We start from the raw sequence: 25,555 nt of genomic DNA, 5'->3' as shown, positions 1-25,555 counted from the left end.
AGCCTGCCTTTCCCAGGGGCAATTTACTTTTCAGTTCCAGGGACACCCCGGATGATTAAACTCACGGAGAATTTCACCTTTTTTCTTTCTTTGTCCTCCAGGCATTATAAATGTCCTCCCTTTTCTTACCACCACCCTGGCAAGAGCCACCCAGTGTTGGTATTTTTCATTTTTGACTCCTTTGGTTTGGAAACCCATATGAGTTTCAGAGGCTGTTTGAGAGGGTACTCTGTATTACATTTCTGACGCAAAGCCCAATCAGAATCTGGGTAAGGCTGTATTTATCACTTTAGACCTATATTCTTAAGGCGTGGTCTTAGACATATGCTCTTAATTGCCGCCCCTACAATTTAATATGACAGATATACTGTTGATGTACTATATGTATATCTCGGCTCTCTGCCTAAAAAGATTAGGATTCTTTTCACCCCATAATAACCCATTTCTGACCCATTGGGGGCAGTATCACCCCTGTTGAGAATGTGTGCTGTAAAATGAGGGTGTGTTTGTTAAAGACCTAAGACTTAACTGGGTCCTGGGTCGTATAGTTTTCAAAGGAAGGAAGAGGGTGGGCTGACTTTCTTTCTTCATGATTATTTTTTAATTGTATAATTTAGGGCCTTATTAGATTTCAGAAAAGGGATGGCTCATTCTTTTTTTAATTGTTTATTCAGTTGTGAGCTTGGTGATTGTTTCCTGATCCATAATTATGTCTGTTTTTCTTTCAATAAAATCTTCCATTTCTGCAATTTTACTTTCTGCCTTTCTTTTCTTTTTTTCTCCTTTGTCTCTTAAAGCTCATTGGAATTACCATCTCTATTTTGTCTGATTTCTGTATTTGACTTTGTATTTCATTAGATCATCTAAGAATATGTCTTTGGATTCATTTTCCAAGCATATTGCAGGAAGAGATTATTAAACTTTTATTTCGACAAATTCATCTTTTTTTTTTACCTCTTTTATAATCTTGTGACTTAGCAGTATTTTTGTGTTAATAGAATAAGAGGAAATCCCATTAGATTTGCTAGGTGAGTTTCATTGATAGTACCCAGCTCACCAGGATGCTAAATCACCACCATTAAGAAGTCATATCTTATCACCATGGACTGTCATGCATTCTCATGATAGAGATCCCTGTCCTCCATTTTGTAGTTCTCTGACTTCTTAGCTGTTTAAAATACAACCAATATCTCCTTTCTTCCTTCCCTCCACAATTATTTTTTGTGTTACTATGTTTAATATGATACGATGGAGTGCTGACACAGAAGTCTGCCTGACACTGGGTTCAGCGCATCTCTGTGGCATTAGACAAGTTACCTTTTTGAGCCCTGTCCCCCTTATTTGTGAAATAAGGCTTACACCTGCCACACAAAATTGTGGTGAGGAGTCCATGTGATGTGTTTTGTATTATGCCTGGCACCTAATAGGTGCTAATTAAAACTCAGGTTCCCCACACTTGCCCCTGTTGCAGCAGCTCAGGTCTGGAGGGTGGCCTTACCAGTGTTGAGAACCCGGACCAGCACTGTGCTGGGGCCGAGTTCTTAACATCATCCGTTTCCGCTAGCCTGCTCAGAAGCCGATAGGACTCCTTTGGTCTTCGGTGGCCCAGGTAAACGTGCCTGGGGTGAGGCCCCTGGAGGTTGGCTGGGATCACAGCAGATAGCCAATCTGTGTCTCCCTTACCTATTTAATTCATCTTGCTGTCTGCTCATTGGTGTCAGCCAACATAGCTGGGCTCGGTGTTTAAGGTTAGCACTCTTGTCTCATCATCTTACCTTAGGTGTTTTAAGCAAGTGAAGAACAAACCAAACTTTCCAGACTAGAAGAGACAGCCCTGCATTAAAGAGATGGGTTGGGCAGTATTTCCCCCCGACCCCCCGGAAATACCAAGATGGTATTTCCCCAAAAACAAGTCAGTATGTAATTAGAGGACAGCATCTACTTCTAGGCTATGCTAGACCTTGTCCAACAGGTTAGCTTTAACTTTTAAGTCCCAGGTACTCTTCTGACATAAATAGATTTGGTTTTCTTTTCCTTTGATGATACAAAAACTTGTAGTCAGAACAGTGGGATGTGGAGGGAAAGCAAACAGAAGGAAAGGTGTGGTGACTGTGTTTTCTCTGCTGTCCACACGCTCGTTTCATAGAGCTTCATCTTGGTGCCAACCGGGACAGGGAAGTTCCTCTCTTTCCCTGCCCCCCAGCCTTGTTCTCATGTGGTTGGGGAGGAGGGGTGTGATGACAGGTAGCTAATAGTACTTCTCCTTTGTGCTCTACGGATGAAGGAAGCCAGGGCGGGGTGTGGAGAATAGGAAAGAGGCAGCCGAAGCTCTGAATAAGATGCCGTTCATATTTAATTTTTGATTTGTCCTCCATCTTGTATCCAAGGCAGGACTTCAGGCAGCCAGGAGATTCGTAAGAATTCCAACATGGTGGTCCCAGGCAGTGGCAGGGGGAGTGAGGGGGAGCTAGCTGTTTTTTGCCCAGGTGTTGGACTCAGGAAACCTTTCTGGGGCCTCAGAACCAGTCAGGAACGGAAATGGTCTGTGAGCTCCACAGCCTGACGTGACTCAGATAACAGGGTTGCGAAGGCTTTCACCAACGGTCACTTTTGCAGCATGGAACACACCTGTGTGAGGACTGAAGAAGCCAGTCAGGTGTGGTGTTGACCTGATTTCTGAGAACTCACACTCAGGAGGCCTCCTCACTGCTGGCCAAGAGACGGTCTATGTGGTTAAGAGGCTGGACACTGGAGCCAGCATGGGTTTGAATCCCACCCAGATTAGCCACTTGCCAGCTTTGCAACCTCTGGCAAGTTACCTGACCTCCCTGTGCTCAGTTTCCTCATCTATAAAATGAGGACAGGGTTATCATGATTAAGTGAGTTAATAAATGTAGACCTCCCAGGACTCCTGGCCCTTACTAAGTGCTCAGTAAAGGTTGGCTGTTCGATGTGAATGAGCTGCCCAAGACAGGGGCCAAAATCCAAGAATGATGCATATGTCAGCATAGTCTTTCCATTGCAGTCTCACTAAATTCCCTCGGCTCTGCATGTTCGGGAAAGGCAAATAACCCCGTGTCCGTCTGCAGCCTCTTGAATCCCAAGCAGCAAACCCTTCGTAGCCTCGTTTCTCTCTCGATCCCATGCCTGGGGTGGGGAGGGATGAGGGCAGTCTGTTGCACAGCTAGTTGAACAGATAGTTGATCTGTTGACTGGGACAGTTGTCCGGGCCCAGACCCCTGCCTCCCTGAGTTCCTTCCCAGTGCTTTGTAAACATCTCAGCCCCTTCCGGAAGGATGAGGGCCTTTAGCACTTCTTGACACGGTCCTTCACTTTCCAGTGTCTGTCAACTCTCTTCCCCTTCCAAAAGTAGAGGTGACGTGGCCACTCTGGACCCAAGGGTTGGTCATCCTGCGGCAAGACCAGCATGTGCGGTCCCAAACTGGAAGTCACAGGGCCTTGTTAAGACTTCTCCCCAGTGCAGCGTTTTTGCCAGGAATGTGCCCGTGCTTCCAGTGAACACATGAACAGGGGGCTCACTATGCATTATGAATGGGGGTCTCCGGGGGTGGCTGGAGAGATTCCATCGGCAGCTGTGTGTGCGTGTCTCCTGACGGGCCTTGGACAGCCACCTGGAAGTTTTGCCGCCCACCACTTAGGCTTCTCGCTTAGTCTGGGTTCCTGGCTGGAGCACGGATATCCTTCTTTACACACCTGTGGACTCTGGGGGGCAGGCAGTGTGAGATTGAAAGAACCTGGCTTTTAGCACTGACCTCTGGCTATGCCACCCCTCCAGGACTTTGAAAAATTATCCAACTTCAGTGCACCTCAGTTCCCTCATCAGGGGCTTGGGAGCCGTGAGTTGAGGTAATACGTATTAAAAGAAGCTGCTGTACAGGCATGCTTCATACAGGGTAATTAAAAAAATAAAAAATAAAAAATGGAGCCGTGACATCTAGGATTCAGGATCCCGTGAGCGGGTTTCAGCGTGTCTGCAAAGCCCCAACCAGTTACGCACGTTGCCGCTTGCCTGTGAGCTCCTTTTCGGGATAGAGTCCGTGAGCTCTCCAGGTTCTCGAAGGGTCTGAGAATTGAGACCACAGCTCCTGGCCAGGGTTTCTCAGTCTCCGCCCTGCTGACATCTGGGGCCGGGTCATTCCAGGTTGTTGTTGGGGTTGTCCTGGGCATCGTCCTGTAGCATCCCGGGCGCTACCCATGAGATGCCCTTAGCGCTCCGTCCTTCCCCCCAAGTTGTGACAAAAATGTCTCCAGATGTTAACAGACGTCCCCAGCGGAGAACCACTGCTCTAGACGTCTCTTAGCAGCTAGTGAGGGAGCAGGGATGTGATGCTCTCTTTCGTCCTATGTGCCTCTGTATGATCTCACTCCTTTTGCACTGAGGATATTTTCTATGTCGATGCAGTAGATTCAGAGTAAGTAGGTGGCCTTTCAAACTGGGACAGGCCTCAAAGTGGGTGTCTAGGGACTGTCCTGAACACGTATTGGCAGCTTGTCCACTGTTTCTCTTTTGAGTTTGGAAGTGCCCACTTACAGAGTCCTTTCAAGACTCACCGGCCGGGACTGCTTCCTGAGAAGTTCCTTCCCAGCGGTATGTTGGAGGCAGCACAGTCACGAGGCACACCACAGGGTCAGGAGCTGCCGTTGAGGGGGGTTCCCCGCATCTTGTTCACGTTCCTGGACTGATCCCCGACTCCGATGCCTGCCACCGTTTTCCCTCTCTTTTCTCTTGACTCCTGAGCTGCTGGCTCCTGGCTCCCTGGTCCCCCTTTCTGATGTGCCCCTGGAGGCCTTGGAGGGATTCTTGCCTGCCCAATAGAGGACACCCTTGGTAACTGGGTGGTTAACCAGTGGTAACTGGGAGGCACTGGTGCAGGAAGGCTCTCGCTTTCCTATGCCTGAGAACTGCTCTCAAAGTCTCTCGAGTAGAATGTTTATTTGCGTGACCCACTAATTCATCTGTAGAATGGGGACAGACACCCAGCCTCATGGGCCATCATACCTGGGCCACGCGAGGTGTAATAAATGTTCCAAAGGGGAAGGGGTTGCTCTTCAAAAGGCAAATGGATTGGCCAGAATCCCAGGACATAGCAACATACCAAAGGTTTTGAGACGTTCCTCCATAAATCTACTTGTCAACCCAGGTTTGCTAAGCATAATTGTTCTTGGAACACTTCTCTTCGTGAGCACCCGTGACACCCTCGAGGTCCTCAGGGACACACTCCGGTGTTATTACAGACCTTGCACGATGTCATCTGAGTCCCGGGGTCTGGTGTCACTAAGGAGATCTCCTCTGCTTCAGACCTCTGTACGGACTTACATGCTCGTCACTCACACCGAGTTCGTCCCTTTCCCTTTCCCTCTCCCAAACCTGCAGCCTATCAGGTTTGCTGGTCGAAAACAGAAACCCTAATAAGTAGAGAAGACTACAGTCGTGCCTACGGCTTATCTCTGTGTGCTACTCTAATTGCCTTTTGCTTTTCTCATGTTGTGGGTCCCGAGTTGACATGGTCTTACTCTGCCTCTGCTTCTGTCTTCCGTGTTCCCAACGGTGCGGACTTGGCATAGACTCTGTACTTGTACCCTCCCCCGCCCCCCGCCCTTTTGTACTTGGTCTTGCTTATTTTTTTCCTCTCCAGTTCCTAAGTTGATACGATGTTGGATTTGGGGACTGACAATGGGTTGACTAAAAGTTTGTCACCAGACATCCTTGCCACGCCTTATGGCTTTCATTTTACTTTGTAAAAAGCTTTGTTTCTGATTCCTTCAGTTGGTGCCCCTCCCAGGCGTGGCAAGGTGATCGCCCGTCACACGGTAGCAAGAGCCAGGGCCGCTCCCCCGGTGTCCCTGCCAGAGTTCACCCACGAGGCTCAGGGCCTGCTTGAGGGTCACGCTCCGCACTCTGAGGGTGGTGACAGCCGTCAGCTCAGACTCGCATCCTAACCCTCTCTTCTGCCTTGTCCCCCCTTCTCTGCCCTTTCTCCTGCAAGGCTCCGCCACCCTTCACCACTGGCAGCAGTTGGCCCAGCCCCATCTCGGGGGCATCCTGGACCCCCGGCCCGGTGTGGTCACCAAGGGCTTCCGGACACTGGACGTTGACCTGGACGAAGTGTACTGCCTTAACGACTTTGAGGAAGACGACACAGGTGACCACATTTCCCTCCCGGGCCTAGCTACCTCCACGCCAGTTCAGCACCCAGAGACCTCAGGTGAGGGGTCCCGAGCACGCGTGACTGTCTCAGGCAGCAGAAGTTACCCACGCCGGCCTCAGGCTTTCCCAGAGGAGATGCAGGAGCCGGCCGCGGCCGAGGAGGAGGAGGAGGAGGGGTCCGGTGAGGGCACCGCCATGAGTCCTGTAAACCTGGCACCTTTACCAGAGGCCGATTTCTGGGCCATTCTCGCCTCTGTTCCGAGCACCATCCGTAGCGGCTCTCTGTCTGTAGCTTCCGCTCGTCTGTGTGGGTGACGATTAAAGCACTCCCATCGTGCGGGTCTGTTTTTTAACGCAGAGTCTGATGCCTCCTTTTTGTAACAAATGGGTGTAGCTCCCTGCCCGTGTTGGAGGTGCATGGCCCAGCGGGGCTCCTGACGGGGGAGCAGGAAAGGCTGCTAAAAAGGAGGGGATTGTTGCCCCCGCCCCACACATCAGCTCCCCTCTTCCTGTTGTGGGTCTCTCCCTGAGTCTGGGGCAGGGCGGGGGGCAGATTGTCGAGTCCTGCGGTGATTTCCAAACCGAGCTGAGCAGAATTGGGCATTTTAAGGGGGAAGATAGGAGCGCCGGGTCGTTCAGATGGTGAATGAGAGACCCTGTCCCTCCGCGGAGCATCGGAATAGGAAAAAGCCCAGAAGGTGTTCAGGATTTCAGACAACTGGTGGATAGAGTGGCCTTTTCACATTTCTAACTTCAATGAAGGTGTATGTGTTTTCTTTCCAGCTTACACATGTGTTCAGAGCGGATTTTTAAAAAGTGTTTTAGCAGTACTCCTTAACCCAACAAGCCCTAGGACAATGACATCTAGAGGGTCGCAGGTTGGAGGTATTTCCAGAGAGAGGACCCCAGATGAATCTGGAAAGGAGCTCTGGTTGATTACCCACCCCCTGCTGCCCCATTAAAGACCTGACCATGAGTTTGTAGATTTACACCCTAGGCGTCACTGGGATGAAACACTTTGGGCTCAGGGCCCTGGAACTACAGGGGTCATGTGGTCACCATTTGCCCCAGATTTCCTGGGACAAACCCCCCCCCCCCCCCCCCACCTCCGCCACCCGGACTGCAGTGCTGAGGAGATAAGGAAGCTATCTTGTGGGGTCAGGGCAGAGACCCAGCCTATGATGAATTCAGGCAATGTTGTCATCCTCATGACATCCCGAGTCATTAGATTTGAGGAGAGGACACGCATCTTTGTGATTCATAACTTTCGTTCATGAAGGCCACAACTCCCCCCGCTGAGGTACAGGGCAGGAGTGAGCTGAGGTTCGCGATGGCACCTCCCAGGCTAAGTTTGGATGCCTGTGGCAAGGGACTTTATTTGGACCCAACTTTCCTTTTCTCTTTGACATCAACTTCAGAGGTAAAGGATTCAAAGTAAAAAGGATTGGTTTAGCACATAGGTTTATGGTTTGCTTATTTACTTTCTTAGCAGTTATCAGGTTAAGCTTGCAAGGGAATGAAAATGTTTATTACTGAATATCTTCAGAACGGGAGACCGGCGGTGGTATTGTCACTTACCTTTGTTAGCAGCACCGTTGTCCTTCCGGAAGGCAGACGGTGGTACGGGAAGCACGGCGTCTGCTGATTTATGTGACTGAAACTGTAGGAATCGTGTCAGCTGTGATGACCTCTCCCTGTAGTCCTACATGGACTAGAAAGTGAATGCTTTAAGTGTGAAGAAGCATCATTAACTGTGTCTTTAAGAAGTTACACAAAAGGAGTAAAACTTGTCAAGTCAGCTAAGAGCTTCTCTTGAAGGTCAGAGGGGGAGAGGGGACCAATTATGAGGACATAAGTCCTGACCGCTTTCCTTACCCTAGACAAAGACGTATTCAATTGCTTCTTCCCTCTTTCCTCAAACCTCAGCAAATTCATCCCAGCAACTTTGAAGAGAGGCACACAAATCTATGGTTGACATTTAGAGGGATCCCAGGTTGGAAGCATGCATTCAGAAAGAGTTCTATAGATCGCTGAAGGTAACACAGGGAAGGGCTGAGCATTTAGAGAAGGGTTCTTTGGAGCTCATTTGCTGGGTCAGAGTTGTTAAAAGCTCAGTGCTCAGAGGGGATCGGTGCAAACAGCAATTTGGCCCTTCTCTCTCTATTGGGAGTAACACGACCGTTTTGATTACTGGAATGTAAGAAGCATGTCACTCTAAATAAGGGCCCCAGAGGCCCCAAGTGGCATTCTGTACACAGTCTTGGAGTCACAGGTAAATAGCTAAGCTTCAGCAGGAAGGACTAGGGCATAGTCTGTCTTGGGATTTGTATCCAGGCTGGTCTGGTCCCTGCCTTGGTCTGTCCCTAATGCTTAGGGTTTCTCTCTTTTTTTTTTTTTTTTTTTTTTTTTTTTTTAAGTTTATTTATTTATTTTGAGAGAGACAGAGACAGCACAAATGGGGGAGTGGCAGAGAGAGAGAGAGAAAGAGGGAGAGTGTGAATGAATGAATGAATGAATGAACGAACCCCAAGCAGGCTTTGTGCTGCCAGCAAAGAGTTGAGTGTGGGGCTTGAACTCACAAAACTGCAAGAAGTCAGACGCTTAACCGACTGAGCCACCCAGGTGCCCTGATGGCTTAGGCTTTTCTGGTGCCAGACAGCACAGTCCCAGGAGCTGCCTCTGGGAATACTTAGTAGGGAGAAACTGAAGACGGGAAGGGTTAGCCTTTTTTCTTGCAACTATTCCTAAGGGAGGAAACTGGGGAGACATATATTAGGCACTTTTATCTAGAGCCTGTTAGCTCATGGAGAAAAAGTTTTGAGTACGGAAAAAAAAATTAATATATTTTAATGTATTATTGTATCATTATTGGCTGATTTTTATAATCCCATGTCTTAAAAAAACGTGATTCCTTGTTGTTTGTAAATAATTTAGATGATTAAAATGGATTGTTTAAAACAATTTTTTAGATTATAATTTTACTTTTTCAGGGACATTTTATGTTATTAACTCCTATAGAAAGTACACTTTCTCAGAAACGGTCATTATCTTGTACTGTCCATGTTGTGAATTTTAGGTGTTTATTTGTAGGGAAGAGCCCGGCACGTGAGAAAAGATTCAGATCAGAGTTTTAAAGTCATGCAGTTAAGTCGGCAGATGGTCGGGCTGTTTCGTTGAATTGTTTTGGACGCCCTGATCCTTAAAGGGGAGGGAGAAGTAGGGTGAAAGCACAGAAGAAAGGGAAGGTCCGTTTATTTTCACGCACACGAAGGCCACTCAGGTGGGGGAAATTCCCCTAGAGCAGGCTCATGCCAGTCACGGCGGCCTGTCTGGCTGTGGCCCCGCAGTGGAGTTGGGGCCGAGGTGCCAAAGTAAGCGTTGAAGGCAGAACCCACCTTTGGTCACAACAGCCCTTGAAAGTAGCCTGAAGCTGCAGCGTGGACCTCCCCCCCCAGCACCCCAGGCACAGGCCAGGAATTGGCTTCTTTCGTAGCTCCCTTCCTGGACACCTAGGTCGGGGATCTGTGGAGGAAAGGAGCCAGAGGGGAAGTGGGGCCCGCTGAGTAGTACTTCAGCGCATGCGTGGGGCAGGAGCCTGAATAAAGGCCCGCCGTCCTGTCCTTTCTGCCCCAGGACCCAGGTGGGTCCTGAGGGAGAGTGGGCCGTGGGGGCCTGATGGGTCTGGAAGGGAAGCCCGGTTCCTTCGATTCACAGACCTTCGGGTGTAGGCAAGGTCCCTTCTGTCTCCACGGAAAGACTTGATGACACGTGACCACTCTTGCTGGGAAGACTTTCCAACCCAGCCTTCGTTCTGGAGCGGTTACAGGAGTTTGGTCCTTGCGCACAGAGCAGGCGGTCTGCTCAGACCCACTGGTGTTAGGCAATGCTAAGGAAGGCCCGGTGCTCTTGCATCGGGATAACCTATTAGACCAGAACGAAACGGGCAGCGGCTCCCAGGAGGTGGAAACATGAAGGAAGAGTGAGGTCCTTGACGCCTCCCCAAACCGCCAGCTGGAGTCAGCCCTGCTTACAATTTCCTGAACAAGCCTGCGCTTCGGGAGTGCTTTCCGGACGGCAGCCTCACCTCTGAAAACCATAGGGGAGCCTTCCCGTGCTCTGGGGGGACCCACACAGACAGACGGCTGAGCGGGGGGCTCAGGCTGCTGACACTTAGCGGAGGAGCTCCGGGGTGGGTGCTGGCGGTGGGGTGAGCTGTCCGGCTGCACCACCTAGTGGTGGGAGGGGGAAGTGCGCCCCTGAACTGGCTTGGAAGGCACTTAGCGGGGACGCTCTTGGTGCCGGTGAAGTCAGGCCAGCTGCCCACCCCCGCGGGCATCCACCACAGAAGGGAGGACGAGAGGACAAGGTCTAGGGCCCAGCTTTGTGAGAACCCAGAGGATCCAAAGAGACTTTTGCATTTTGCCCCTTCGACATTTTAACCACAATTCTTTAAAAAAAATCCCTTTTTCTCCAGAGGGTATTTTAAGGGCCACTTGTGGGAATTTCTGCCCCTCTCTGCATGAAATGCTGTGAGAATGCTCATCGGTCAAATCACATACTCCTTAGATGAAACAGGGAATAGCCTGGCGCAATGGGAAAAAACAGGCTTTTAATTATTTTAATTTTGCAGGATCCAAAAATAAGTTGTACAGAAACCAGAAAAAGATCTCGTGTGGCTTAAAAATCTCTGTGATAGAAATCTCCTGGTGCCTGTAGGCCCGGGTCTGCGACAGGGGCTTGGAGGTCTCTGTTGAGCTGCAGGGACAGACGAGGGGCTATGTTGAAGAAATGCTCAAGAGGCAGCCTTCGGGGGCCCATGTTAAGCCCGGAGCTAAGGGCTTAAAAAATACCACCCTGTAACACCGTTTGGCTTAAAATCACTTTTATTTTTTTTAAGAAGGGAGGAAATGCACTGCCGTGTCAGAAACTGTTGTTGATTCCCCAGCCTCCAGAGGAAAACGCTTGTTAGAGCCACGTGAACCCTGGACACAGTATTTATATTAATGATGAAACAGAGGGCACACAAAAGATTTATGGAGCTTTTCCCACAGGAACTCATGAAACTTCTTTTTTTCCCAGAAAAAATCATGGGCAGAGTTATATAAAGAAGTGACAGAAAGAAGTCTCTAAAGCATTTTCCTATGCCCTGACATTTTAAGTCTTTTAGGAAGAATTCGAAAGCATTGCTTTTTGCCCCTTCTTTCTTTTCTTTCTTTCTTTTTTTTTTAATGGGCAAGCAGCTGACAGGCAGACATGTCCGCCTCCTTCCCTTCCCCCAAATGTGATTATTCCTTGAACAAAAAGTAACAGTCATTAGGAACTAGTAAAAAGGTAAAAACAAAACCAAAGCAAAACCAAGAAAAGGTGCTGATGCTCTTAGGATTTAGCTCAAGCCATGCCTTTAAGCTGGATAGACAATGGTTTCTGTTTTCTGTGGGTCTGGTTTTTCTTGGATAGAAAAGGCTGGCCCGTGGGCACCGCTGTTGACGTGATGGCAGCTACTGGAACTGTAGGGGCAGGTGGGAGAGAGAACATGGGCGTGTGCGTTGGTTAATGAGTTTATAGAAATTGCGAAGCAGATCCGAACTGTGTGACAGCAACTTCACACGCTATGTGTTCAAATTAAGAAAAGGAAAACATTGGAGGCATTTTGTTCACTTTACGTAGGTTTGGCCTCTTCCCATGGAAAGTGGGGAAGAGCATACGGAAGCTTTCAGTGCATCACAAAGGCAGAGTCCTCTTTTTCCAGGGTCCGGAGATGTGTTTATAATTTTGATTTTTAAGCTATTCATGTTAGCAAAAAGAAAGAAAATCTCCGGTGTGTGTCATGGCCAGGCTTCTCCATCCTCAGAAATCCCCTTTGAAACAGCCTTGCCCTGGTGTGTTTTTGGTGACTCCTTAGAAACCTCCGGGTGCAGGTATAGTTTTTGGCATCCGTGTGGGCTCACGTGAGGGCTGTTTTAAGGACTGGGTGCCATGATGGCCCTTAGAGGGGAAGTTCCTGTTCTCCCCAGCACATTACCAGCCCACAGTATGGGGGGAAGGACAGCACCCCTCGGATTGACTGAAATGCACGGGTCGCTGTGTACAGATCACATCATACGGGTGGGAGACCGGCAGAGTCTTGGTCACGCTTCATGTCCCCGCCAGAGTGACCCTTTGCTCTCCTCACAATTAGAGCAGGCAGCGACAGGGAGAGCAGTGGGCTTTCCCGCCCGTCCCCGGGCGGCCCAAACAGTCCATCGAGCAGCCATCACCCAGGTCTGCGTAATCCTCAGTGCTGTCTCAAGGCCACGCAGGGAAGAAGCCCCAGCTCACCGGAGACCATGGGCCCCATCACTAGCTGCAGCGGCGAGATCCCGAGCGCCCAGTTTTGCCGTCAGTCCTCACCACCCTTTTCCCCTCCAGAGGAGCACAGCCCGTCAGACCGTTTACCCAGTGCACCTGCTCTAGGCAGAAAGCACAGCACGGACGGATCAGAGAGCAAGTGAGCAGGGTAGCTCTTGCCCTCGGAAAGCCCTTCTGTGCCCCGACCTGCGGCTGGCCAAAGGGGTGTGCCTGCACGAGGCATGTTTGCAGAAAAACGAATGTGTACGCTGGCCCCCTGCGTGTAGTTCACCAGTGAAGACGATCTTGAATAACCAGGATTAACTCAGTTTAAAGGTCCCCTTTGATAGATTAGGATTTTGTAGCAGTGTCAGAACCTGGCAGAGAAGGAACAGATGTGAATAACAAGGGATTAGGGGACGCTCGAGGGAAGCCCTTGTCGGTGTGAATACTCTAACCCACGTGGTGCTGTCCCCGAGCAAGGCTGTGAGGCCCTGCAGCCCAGACTGAGGAAGAGGAAAAGGATTTAAGCAGGAAGTCAGAGTGTTAAATCCAAGCAACCCTGTCCTCGGAAGCCCCGGGTGGGCAGCAGGAGGTGCACACACAGCTGCTGAGGCAGGGCTCTGGTGTCCCGTGGGGACCAGGGGACTCCAGGAGGGAGCCCTCCCCCTGAGCCCCTGCCCCTGCTGGCGAGAAGGCATCCTGTGCCTCTTTCTTGGAGGAATTGCTCTCCCGCAGGCAGGGCTTTGGGAATCAGCCTGTGGCTGCTCCGTGGGGAGCACCAGAGGCCTCGGGCGACTCACTGTCTCTGTGTTGTGTCCCAAGGAAGGGAAACGCTGCAGCAGCCCGGCAGGCAGTGGTGACGCGCGGAGAGCGGGGCCAGGCGTCCCAGTGGTATTTCGGAGGGGCCGAACCTCTGGCTTGGCACTTTTGATTCCTTCCTGTTGATCTTCCTATCCGTTGCTTCTGGGAAATGATGACTTCTGAATTTTAGCAGCCTTTTCCTGTCCCCAAACCCATCTGTGTCAGATGGGTTTTGCTTCTGCTGATGCCACCATGTGTCTAAAATGTCCATCTTGCACCACGTGTCGCAAGGGAAGATCCACTACGTGGCGGGGGGAGAGGAGCGAACCTTTGGGACCTTTTGATTTGATAATCTCCTGTGTTTAAATGGGGTCCACTCCTAATTAAAGCCAGCCTTGGTTTTGATTTTTTTTTTTAAGGTGATCTCTCTTTCCACTGTTGTGTCTTCTTCGTTACCTCTCCTTCCTGCGTTTTTCTTTCCTCCCTCCCTCCCTCCCAAATAACCCCTCACGCCTGTTATTTGGGATGCTTCTCTCAGGCTTTTTATTGCTTTTGTTGCTAGATCTTATTGCAGCGAGAGAATCGTGATTGTTTGGTTGCCTTTTCTTCATAGCTTCTTCCATTTTTGTTTTGTTGGCCGCGATTTTCCAGTTACCCTGCCCGGTTCCTAAGCCGTCACATTTATCGGTTGAGAAAGATTCATAAAGGCTGTTTTCATGTGTGTTTTTGCCCCTTCCTGCTCTGCCCGGTGCTGCCCGTGGTTAAGAGTTGGCTCTGGTGGCCGGAGTGCTGGCTGCCTCTCCAGGGGCCACGGGCGCCTGCCTCGACCCAGAGAGATGAGTCGGACCATCACAATCGGGGCACAGCAGTCTTAGGTTGCGCCTCTAGTCCCTGCCACCGTTTTTGTGCTCTGGCCTTGTCCTGCATGCCTTCAGTTTGCCTGTCTCCGACAGTTTTTGTTTCATCTGGTTCTGGGCTTTTTTTTGTTTTGCTTTGTTTTTATTTTTTTTTTTGTTTTTTAAGACCCAGTCAACTGCGTGTGGATCTGTAGGTTTGGGGCACCAATCTCTTCTGTTTTGTTTTCCTTTTTGTCAAACCCAAGGGAAAACTTGCCAGAATGAGCTAGAAGATTCTAGTTCGCGGCCTTTTGAATCTTTGGAGTGCTCATGGCCTCTGAGAACCAAATGCGTTCCCCCTCCCCCAAGAGGTCTCTGGGGGCTGAGCTGCTAGAGGGGTGTCGGGACGGGCAGGGCGGGGGGTCGTCCCAGTACCGCATTGTGCCATCGTGCATGCTATACAGAGCAGCATCTTTTTTTTTTTCCTTTTCCTTTTTTTTTTTTTTTTTTTTTTTTTGCATTTGAGTTATGAACGAGGGTGACCTCTACAATCATGATGTCTCCCATAGACTCGATCACTCATTACTTCCCACTCGCCAGCTTTCTGATGCATGTTCCTAATGCTTCTGTGATTTACTTTGCCCCAAATCCTAGTCTTCAGCTGCCTTAACAACAGCCCCTTAGCGCTTTAAAAGGAAATACATTGAGGACAACTTCTCTTTCATTAAAAATCAGACATCCTAGAGACGGCAAGAAAGCGGCCCCGGGGGACGGGGGCCGCACGCACTGGTGTGTGTCAGACCGCACCTGATCCTGGAGCTAAAGACAGCCCTGGGCTCTGGGAGTCTTGCCAGCTTGTTGTTGGGGCAGCTGACATCCCATCTCCCACCCTGCGGACCACACATAGACAGTAGTGGAGCCAGCTCCCCCGAGCCCCTTTTCGTGTACACAGGAAAGGGAGCCATGTGGGCCTTGCCCCATTTCTGGTGGCACGGCCCCTCCCCATCCCCACGCCTCTCCCCTCTCCTTGGCAGAACTTGGCACCTGTTTGCCAGTAAAAAGAAGTGTGGAACACCACAAGAAGGAAGCCGATTCTGACCCCTGAGGAGGGAAACCAGATTACCCCCAAGGGCTCATTAGCTCTTCAAACTGGATCCACTACTGGCCAAAGAACGCTGATGGGGAACCCTGTCTGGATTGGGTCGGAAGCTGCAATTTGATGCTCTGCAAACCAGTGCTCAAAAGTGTGGTTATTTTTGAAAGACCACCTTCGATCCAGAACATGTGATTACACCTTCCTTGCCCAGATCCGGTTAACAAGGTAGCTCATCGCTTCTTCTGTCCCTTGAGGGCCGTGCTGGGATTTTAACTTTCTCATGGGTTTACTTGGATGCAAGGAATATGTTCTGTTCCCCCCTCCCCCAATTTAGCACACCACCCTGGGAAGTGCATGTCACAGACCAACTCCACCTTCACCTTCACCACATGTCGTATCCTGCATCCTTCAGATGAGCTCACGCGGGTCACGCCAAGGTAAGGGACCCCGGCCCCGGGGTGGGTAAGGACGGGGTGAGGTCGGGGCGCTTCCTGCAAGACTTACTGGCAAGAAAAGCCAAAGTAGAGAGGCTCACTCAGAACCAACTTGGGCCAGCTGAGGCGTCTCGTAGCACCTGCTGTTTGGGGTCCCATCTTCCTCTTGAGTGGAGGCCCTTTTTGATTCAGATCCAGCACAGAGAGATGTGGACCCAGGCTCTAGGTGCCTTTTTAGCTGGCCGCGTCCCTCCCTAACCAGCCGAAATTGACGCTTCCACAGTCAGTAAAGCCACGTCCGTTGGGATTTTGTCCCAAAGTCTGTCAGTAGAGCATGGAGTTCCTTCACAGAGTGGAGGCCGCGTGCCTCTGGAATAGACTGCAGGAACCATGTGCCACAGCCACAGTGTAACGACTGAAAGGATAAGACTCGAAGACCCAGCCGTGTGCCCAGCATGGCCCATTTTCCTTCGGTGCCTTCCAGAAGCGATAGAGATTGACACTGTCTGGCAGGAGGACTTGTATGGCCTGGGGTGGTCTGCTTGGCTTGGTTTCAGGCCTTCCACAGCTTCTAGTGAAAGAGAAAACGGTCTCCCTCCACGGGGTGAGGTGACCCCCTCAGCCCTTTTCTGTATGGTGCAGTCGAGCAAGATCCCGGGGCGAATGCAGGTGAAGCAGGAAGGGAGGGAGGCGAGCAGGGCCAGCTCGGAGGGAGCCGCCGCCCCAGGGAACACCTTAAACTATGAATAATTCTCCGCAGGTCATGTGAGGAGGATGACGAAGCGGCCCTATGCCCCGTCGAGCTGAGAGGAGATGTAGGGCAGAGAATGAGCCCACAGGCGAGGCAGGGGGTGAGCACACCGCCAGCGGTGCCTGCCCCCGGCAGGGCCACCTGGAAGGAGCTGTGTGTGCACGCGTGGCCGCCACTAACCCAGGACTTAGGCGTGGATGTGTCTCTGTGGTTGTGCCTGGCTAACGTGGCCTTGACAGTGGATGCCCCTAACCCCTCTAAATGCTCAGTTGAGCCGAGTGCCGGCACTAATATGGGCCTAACCGAAGTTCTCAGCAGAAAGGGAATCTACATCTGAGCTTGTCTTCTCTGACTCCCTTCCTGCCTCTGGAGAAGCCGGCGTCCCCACCCGTAGCCCGATGTTGGAAGAGCTCTAGGTTTTTTACCACGCTCTGGGGCTTCTCCCGGGAGAGGCTGGTGCCTGGTGATCTTCTGTCTAAGCCGTAGGACTCAAAACAGCACTCCTGTCCCCATCTCGGGGTCCACGGAGCCTCATCAGGGACAGAAAAGACCTGGGCGTTCACTAGCAAGAGAAGGCTTTTTGCCTGGGTGTGGAAGAATGGCAGCTTGAGACCAAATGAGAGATCTTCCTCAGAATGGCCTTGTAAACAAGATTTTAAGTCCCCCATGTTTTTGCCCCCTACTGCTTGTAGACCAGTTTTGTAGAATTCCACTTGTGCTTTTTGGAGAATCCATTTCTTAACCTTAGGAATCTGCTGTGGCTTCTAATCTCGTGTTTCTCTGAGTGCTCCCAACCCACCAGCATCCCGACCCCTGAGCTTGCGTAAGATGGGCCTGTTCTGGGTTTCTCACCCTGAGCTGACCAGCCAGCGGCAAGGTCACCCCAGTGTGCAGCCAAACGATGCCTTAGCTCGGACGTGCTTGTGAACCCTCCCTCCCCCAGCAGAAGGCCCCTGCTCAGGTCATTCCTGGGACCTGCTCCAGAGCGAGGCCCCTCCCTGCCCATACCCCTACTTGGTGTCTTGCCCAAGGTATCTGGCCTTCCTTCTGCCAGGCTGGGGAGAGAGGGCTCTGTTCCCCCAGCTCCTGGGGCCCACCCAGCTGGCCTGCTCCAAGGGGTACCTGCAGCCCCTGCCATGGCCCTGGGGAGGTACCAGGGCAGGTCTCCTAAGACTCTAAGGAGGGGTGTGCTGCCCTGCCCTTAGGAGTTTAGCCGGCAACTGTGAAGGACCTCCATGCCTTTGTGGCCTGGCCCCATCCCTGGACCAGCTGTTAAGAGAGGGTCTTTCCTGATTTTTAAGTAGACAGCAATGTCTTTCCCCCTGCAGCCCCTGTTATACTGCGCTGGCCTCACTCCCTTTACTGCTGGACTCCAGCTTCTGGAACATAGTGGGTCCTCAGCCAGCATGACACAAGTGGATGGAGAAATCTTGCTGCTTTCCTTTGGTGACACAGGTGTCGCACCTCCCGTGAGCCTTTTTCTAGATAGCTCCATAGATGCAGGCCTGATAGTACGTGACACGGCTGCCTCTGACCCCATAACTCTGCTCACGGAGGTGGAATCGGCAACCACGGGAGGAGGACTAAGGGGGAAGCACGGTGCAGGGAAGGGCGCTATAGTGGAAGTCAGGAGGCCGGGGAGTGCTGCTGCTGTGATGCACACCCCTCAGCCTGTCTCCCCCTCACCCACGGGCTCTCCACCTGCTGGGGCCATTCCTGGGGGTAAGCTCTCAGATCCCGAGTCCCGGTTAACTTCTTGCCTCGGGAGTAGTCAGTAGGAAGGAACACCGGAACTTGAGTAATGGGGTAGGGAAAGAAAGCCTCTCTGCTGAAGGGCTCCCCCACCCCCCATCTTTGGGGCCACCCAGACTTGGGCTCGAATCCTGGGTCTTCCACTCAGTAGCTGAGCGTGACACTGAATCAGCCACCTAACCTCTGAGACTGAGTTTCGTCACCTGCCAAGGGGACAGTTGTCCCCACCCTCCGGGGCTGAGACAAGGGACTCATGTGCAGCTTGTTAACTTTAAACCATGCCCCCACGCAAGGGAATCCAAGGCCCCCAGGGGCGGGAGGGAGGAACAGACGTAGAAAGAGGCATCTGGGGAGCCTGGGCGGGTCCTCCCTGCACTCCTGCAGGAGACTGGCCACGAACCTTTTCGTGGGGGCTCGTGGGCATTTTCTGATGAATGACCTCTTGTCCTTTCTTATCAGCCTTAACTCGGCTCCAACTCCAGCTTGTGGCGGCACCAGCCACTTGAAGTCCACGCCGGTGGCCACCCCGTGCACTCCACGGAGACTGAGCCTGGCCGAGTCCTTCACTAACACCCGCGAGTCCACGACCACCATGAGCACGTCTCTGGGGCTGGTGTGGCTGCTGAAGGAGCGGGGCATCTCCGCGGCCGTATATGACCCGCAGAGCTGGGACAGGGCCGGCCGGGGCTCCCTCCTGCACTCCTACACCCCCAGGATGGCGGTGATCCCCTCCACCCCACCCAACTCGCCTCTGCAGACACCCACGTCTTCCCCGCCCTCCTTTGAGTTCAAGTGCACGAGCCCTCCCTACGACAACTTCCTGGCTTCCAAGCCGGCCAGCTCCATCCTGAGGGAGGTGAGGGAGAAGAAGAACGTCCGGAGCAGCGAGAGCCAGACAGACGTGTCCGTCTCCAACCTCAACCTCGTGGACAAAGTCAGGAGGTTTGGCGTGGCCAAAGTGGTGAACTCAGGGCGAGCCCACGTCCCCACCTTGACTGAGGATCAGGGACCTCTCCTCTGTGGGCCCCCGGGCCCAGCCCAGGCCCTCGTCCCCGGGGGCCTGGTCCCCGAGGGCCTGCCTCTCGGATGCCCCACGGTCACGAGTGCCATCGGCGGGCTGCAGCTCAACAGCGGCATCCGGCGGAACCGCAGCTTCCCCACCATGGTGGGGTCCAGCATGCAGATGAAAGCCCCCGTGACTCTCACCTCGGGCATCTTGATGGGTGCTAAGCTCCCCAAACAAACTAGCTTCCGGTGAGGACGGGAGGGGGGCCCTTCCCCTGGAGGAGACCCGTCTTGCTCCTGCCTCCCTCTCTCCCCCGCTGCACTGCGCGTTCTCCCTCTCTCCCCCTCCACCCCCTCCCCTCTTGAGCTAGACAAATCAACCTCGTGCCTAATGGGGGAAGAGTGGAGACTGTGTACAGTGTGTACATAGGACCTGGAGACTTGTATCCGCCCTGCCCTTCCTCCATATCCCACGGGAAGGGCCCTGGCTGTCACTGCTGTCACCGGGACTTTGTGCGGCCGGGGAACAGGGGCAGGCGGGCGGCCCTTCCTCCTCCTCTCCTTTGAGAAGCACTGAAACCCCCAAGTCGTTCTTATCCCATGGATAGGAAACCAGTGAATCTGGGGCTCCCAGCGCTGTGCATCGCGAGCCGGCACGGGGCACCACGCCTCTGCCGGCCGGTGTCTCTGGGCGCCTCCCCTCGCTCGCCCCGGAAGCGCCGCAGGAGCCTGGGTCGGTGGCCCCACGCAGCTGATGTAGCTTTCGGGAGCGCAGGGCTGTTCTTTCTTTCAGGGGCGGCCCGGCTTCCTCAAGACCTTCACTCCTCTGCTTCAACGGAGAGTCGCTTCTTTTTTTTTTTGAGGTGGGACTTTTTCTTTCCATGCCTTCGACCTCTGTCGCCCTTCGCTGTCCCGTAATCCTTCGTCAGGCCGGAGGTCTGACCTGGAAGAATGTATCCACGCTCCCGTCGGCCCTTGCGGCAGCCCCCGTGTGTCCTGCGTGAAGGTTCCGTTGTCTGTGTTTTTATAGGCAGGGAAGTAATGGTACGAGGTGGCGCGTCACAGTCCGCGTGCCGTGGTTCCAGGACACCGACCCCGTACGGTTTTCCTCATACCAAACCGCTGCTGAGAGAGCGGTGGGGCTTGGGGACCCCGTGTCCCAGCCCCGAGACACGTTTAACAACGCGATTAAAAGGAAAGCGGGTGGGGGAGGCGGGGGGAGGAGGCTGGGAGTGGAATCTGTCTGCAGTAAAAGGAACCCCAGCCACCCGTACGTAATACGAAACCAGTTCACGGGAGAAAGGGGGCTGTGGCAGTCGGCTGGTTCCAGTCCTTCCTGGGACGCCCGAGACTGGCCCGCGTGTCTTCACGGATGTGGTCTTCGTAGGGCCCTCACGTCTCGGACCCGAGCGCTTACCGCAAGGTATCTTCTCCCTCTCCCGCGAAGGCCTGGGTCTAGAAGATAGGTGCTCGTGGGAAGAACCGTGCGTGAACGAGGGAGCCTGGTCCTGTTGGGGGCGCTGACGAAGTTCGGACCTTTTAGTTATTTGTGCGTGCTGCGTTTTAAACCTGCGCTCTCCTTTCCGGTTCCGGCGTGGCTGTGGCCTTCCAGGCCCAGCAGGTAACTTATTTATTCTAACCTGAGGACTGCGCCGTCCCTCAGTGTTCCGTGGTCCTTTGGTCCAGCCGTCTGCGGAAGGGTAACGTCACGTGCAGACGAAGTTGTCGCGTTGCCGTCCCCTGTTCCCCGCCCCCTCCCCCAGTGTGTCCAGTTGAGTGAGTGGAAACCCACGCCCGCTGAAGGGTCTTTGAGAAAGTCTCAAAGGAGCAAACGTCAGTCGTCCGATTTTAGAGTATTTATTCTCAGAACACGAAGGTGTGGGTTGTTCCGGTTGTATGCGTGCGCTCACTGCAAGGAGATTTTTTATTTGAATGTATTTTAAAGCAGTAGGTAGAACTACAAAAGAGTATGAAAACCACGCATTGAATGGACCACTTTGTGTATTCAGAGAGGAGCCACCCATCACCACAAAGGAAATACCAGTGTAAAAAATCGGCAATTCGGAGGTTGCAGTACTTAGTGTAGTTCATGATCGACCTTGTGCAACCACTACCAAAAGAGCGTGTTGTAATGCATCGAAACACAATACGATTTCCTTCTCTAATGAATATCAATAAAATAAGTTCAAATGATGGAAACCACACTCGGATTCTGACTTGTATTCCATTTTTCATCGAGGAGATCTCTTTATGGGACACCTAAAGCTGTTCAGCTCTCTGGGACGAGTAAATGAAAGCCATATACTGACCGTACTGTTACAGCCACCCTTTCACACAATACTACACCTTAGACAGCTTTCCAGTTGGAACCTCGAGAGCTTCCCTACATTCCCTACATTATACCGTGTTGAGGTACCCACAATGAACACGTTCATACTCCTGTGGACCAGTACCCTAGGGCTGGGCATGGAGTTAATTCCCGCCTTTTCTATCACAGCCCTATAATGAAAAAAACCTTTGCCTATATGTAATTTTCCACATATGGGAGCCCATCTGTGAGATAAATTCCTAGATAGAGGTCACCAAATTGCCCTCCACAGAATCAAGAAACTTCTAAAGACCAAGGATTGCAGAGGAGTATCAGAGAATTGGGACAAAAAGGATAAGACTGAACCTGCTGCCTCAGTATGTGTAAGCAGTGAAATTATGCAGGCAAACATAGTCGTGGGTGGTGGCAACGTGGATTTTAAATCAGACGCTACCATTCGGTCACGGTATGACCTTCGGCAAGCCCCTTAGGGCCTTTGGGGCTTTTTTCAACCTGTAAAATGTGAACAGTAATATACCTCTGGTATATTATGTTAATTGGTATAAATGTTAATTGGCTGAGTAAATTTATCTTCAGTATCTACCGTGTGAGACATTGTTCTAGGTAGCGGGGACCTAAGTAGCTTCTGTCCCTGTAGAGTGAACATACAGTTCAAACATGGCATAATAAGGGCCATGCAGAGAATTACAGGGCAGTGTACATTGGGCCATCAAGGAAGGCTTCTCCAGGAAGGTGGCATTTGATTCAACGGTGTGAGATCTGGCACAAGACCCTGTGGGCAGAGAGCAGCCGGCACAAAGGCCGGAAAGCATTTGGGGTGTCTGGGGAGTGGAAAGGTGGCCTGCCCAGCTGCGACAGGGAAACCAGGGCACTCACCAAATGGTCCGTCTGACCCCCATGCTTCCTGGCCACTCCGCCGTGGACAAGACACATGATTAGTTCTGGCCTGTGGGCTGGGAGCAGAGAGAAATCCATGCACGATTTTCCATGCTCCTCCCCTTCCCCTGAAGCACAGGTCGAAATGGTGTCACCTGTTGGTACAGCCTCCATCATCCTGGGTTGCTGAGGAACCATGTAGACCAGACTCCGTGCCAACCCGCATTTGGCATGTGATCTGAGGGACAAACAAACGTGTTAAGCCAGTGAGTTTCTCGGGTAGTACATCAGAATCCCTTTGTGTAGGGCCCAGTCGTCTGTATTTTACCAAGCCCTCCGGGTGATTCTGGGCTGAAGTTCTAGAACCACTGTGCAGGGCCAGGCTGAGTTAGTAGGGAGTCTTGCCCTGGGAAGGAGCTTTGCCTGCCCAGTCTCTCCCTGTCTCAAGGGGCTTGAGGAGGCCAGACAGCTGCACCCACCTTGCTTGAAGGGGAAAGGCAGAAGAAGGGCTTTATCTGCCCAGCTGGGGCAAGAAAGGCATTGAGACAAGGTGACCCTGGATCTGGGTTTCAAGGATGGGCAGGATTTGCCCCGGGGTGTGGGTGGGGTGGCAGGAGGGCATTCCAAGCAGAGGGAAAAGATGTTGAGGAATGGGAAAAGGATCCTAGGATGCATTTTTCCAGGCCCTTCCTTACAGTAGTAGGGTAACTGATATAAAGGGCCAGTAGAGTTAGAAAAACCACCATTTTGCAACCATAAAACTAACTCATCTTGACAACAACGAATGCCAAAACGAGAGAATAATTACGCACATATTCTCCCACAGAGTGCGTATTAATTTGCAAAGGGGGAAAAGGTACCTTTGCAGTGGAGAAACCTGTCATGCACCACTTTCAAGTCGTTAAATTTACCATTACCCAAATGTGACAAACTGCCATCAGGTGTCTCCTGAGGTGACGTGCCGGGAAGCACACATCACTTCTGTGCAACTCTGGCAAAATTGCAAAACCTGAATCGTGAGGTCGACAAATTGGCTAACTCAAGTTGCGGGACATTTTATAAAACCGTGTACCTGTTCCCTTTCAAAATGTCAATGTCATGAAAGACCAAGGAACTATATCAGAATAAAGGAGAATATAGACAACTAATGCCACTCATGATTCTGAACTAGAACACCTGCTATAAAAGCTATTGGGATGATCGGAGGAATTTGAATATTGGGTATATTTAAAAATACTGAATCAGTATTTCATGAACTCAGTTGTACTGTAGCTGTGTAAAAACTTGTCCCATTTCTTAGGAGATGCTAAAGGATTAAGATAAAGGGGCTTGACATGTGTCTACAAGTCATTTTCCTGTGTTTCTGGAAAAAGCAAATAAGAATTTGTTTTTAAAAGAGGGATGCCTGGCTGGCTCAGTGGTCAGTACAGCATGTGACATTTGATCTCGGGGTTGTGAGTTCGAGCCCCATGTTAAGCATAGAGCTTATTTAAAAGAAAAAAAGAAAAGAGGAAAAGGGGTGCCTAGGTGGCTCAGTTGGTTAAGCGTCCAACTTCGACTCAGGTCATGATCTCACGGTTCGGGAGTTCAAGCCCCGCGTCGGGCTCTGTGCTGACAGCTCAGAGCCTGGAGCTTGCTCCGGGTTCTGTCTCCCTCTCAGCCCCTCCCTCACTGGCATACTCTCTTGCTCTCTCAAAAATAAACATTAAAAATTTCAAAAAGATTCAAGAAACCCTGAAAAGGTGGGAAACACCCTAATAGCATAGGTCTTGTAAACTATAAGCATAAATGCATTCTTCTGTCTCCTGGCTATGGCAGGAGGATCCTGGGGCAGCTGGGTTTTCCCTCCCTGTCCCGTGTTGAATTTCTTCCTGTATTTCCTGAGTCCTACCCCCAGCCCAGGTTGCTGAACCGGAAGGCACCATGGCCCAAGGGGATGTTGTCAAAGAGGCAGTTGATGGGACCAGGAACAAAGACCTCAAATTCTTGGTTTAAATGAGGACAGAAAAAACTGAGTATATGTTTGCATTAAGACCAAAAGATTCGGGATGAAACCTACTGAGCCATTTTCCTTTTTTACTGCCATTGTCTCCTCACAACCCCCAGGACCCAACAGGTTCTTTTGAGCTGGTACATGAAGGAGGGCTTTGAAGAGGGTCCCTCACCTTCCCTGACCCTAGAGGGCCAACTCTAGGGTCTTGGGAGAAGTCCCAGAGGAGTCTGAAGATCTAAATATAGAAGAGCTAGTTTCACAGTGCGGGACAGAGAAAGTGGAGCTATCCCAGAATGCCACTGCAGCTCCTTGCCCTTCCTCGGACAGTGACCACATGAGAGTAGAAATGGAAGCAAGTGGGTCTCCTCAGAGAGATCCCCAGGGGATCACCAAGTGTCTGGCACCAGACAGATGTGGGACTCACTCCCAAACAGTGCCTGGGAGCAGAGAGGCAGGTATGCCTAGGGGGCCTGTCCAACAGGGGGAAGAAAGCAGACGGGTGCCTCCCCCCAAGCTCGTAGGACTGCGGTCACCCAGAACTTAGACTTCATGCGAGAAGTTTGTGGAGGTGGAAAGCTATGCCAAATTACCTAAATGGATTGGAAATTTAGAAAAAAATTAAGTCTTTGCTCAACATGGGCTCCTGGCTGGAAAACCTGTGCTGGGAGCATTTTCTGTAGCCAGTAGAGGGCGTTGAAGACAGCAGGAGACCTGGAAGAACCTACTCTAAGGAGCCAGTCCTGGAATCACGTGGGTTTGCTCTTCCCTGGAAAGCAATTCAGGGAAGGCTACCGGGATGAACAGAGACATTGAGGGAAGTCAGGAGGCATGGTCTGAGTTGAGCAGGTGAAATGGAGGGAGGCATTCCAGGCCAAGGGGGCAGCAGATTCACAGGCTTGGGGTATCAGTAAAGAAATTCAGAACAGGAAGGAGACCAGCTCCTACATACCCTGCCACCCCTGGGAGGCAGAAGAAAGCGAAACATAGTTTACAAAACATGCCATAGTAGGGTGTTTCCACCTTTGGAAATTAGTCCACCCCCTTTTAATACATCTTCCTTTAAAAATACTTTCTGTTGGGGCGCCTGGGTGACTCAGTTGGTTAAGCATCCAACTCTTGATATGGGCTCAGGTCATGATCTCACAGTCAGAGATCGACCCCTGCATCAGGCTTTGCCCTGACA

General features: G+C 51.6%; 1 protein-coding gene across 12 annotated transcripts in view; it reads left to right on the top strand.

The window, feature by feature from the left end:
* Positions 1–21,376, top strand: part of TRAK1 (trafficking kinesin protein 1) — a 124,600-nt gene extending 103,224 nt beyond the window's left edge. For 7 of the 12 annotated variants that reach the window (XM_042955090.1, XM_042955080.1, XM_042955091.1 and 4 more), the window contains 3 exons: positions 6,009–6,350; positions 15,567–15,669; positions 18,629–21,376. In XM_042955090.1, coding sequence (XP_042811024.1) covers positions 6,009–6,350; positions 15,567–15,669; positions 18,629–19,427 — 1,244 coding nt within the window. In that variant the 3' untranslated portion in view covers positions 19,428–21,376. Of the gene's footprint in view, positions 1–6,008; positions 8,573–15,566; positions 15,670–18,628 lie in introns of those variants that run through there. The other 5 variants (XM_042955082.1, XM_042955089.1, XM_042955081.1 and 2 more) reach the window with 3 other exon arrangements.
* Positions 21,377–25,555: the final 4,179 nt, after the last annotated feature.

Source organism: Panthera leo, chromosome C2 (genome assembly GCF_018350215.1).
Source record: "Panthera leo isolate Ple1 chromosome C2, P.leo_Ple1_pat1.1, whole genome shotgun sequence".
Classification (NCBI taxonomy): Eukaryota; Metazoa; Chordata; class Mammalia; order Carnivora; family Felidae; genus Panthera; species Panthera leo.
Note: the sequence above shows the minus strand (reverse complement) of the source record. Positions and strands in the feature narration are given on the sequence as shown.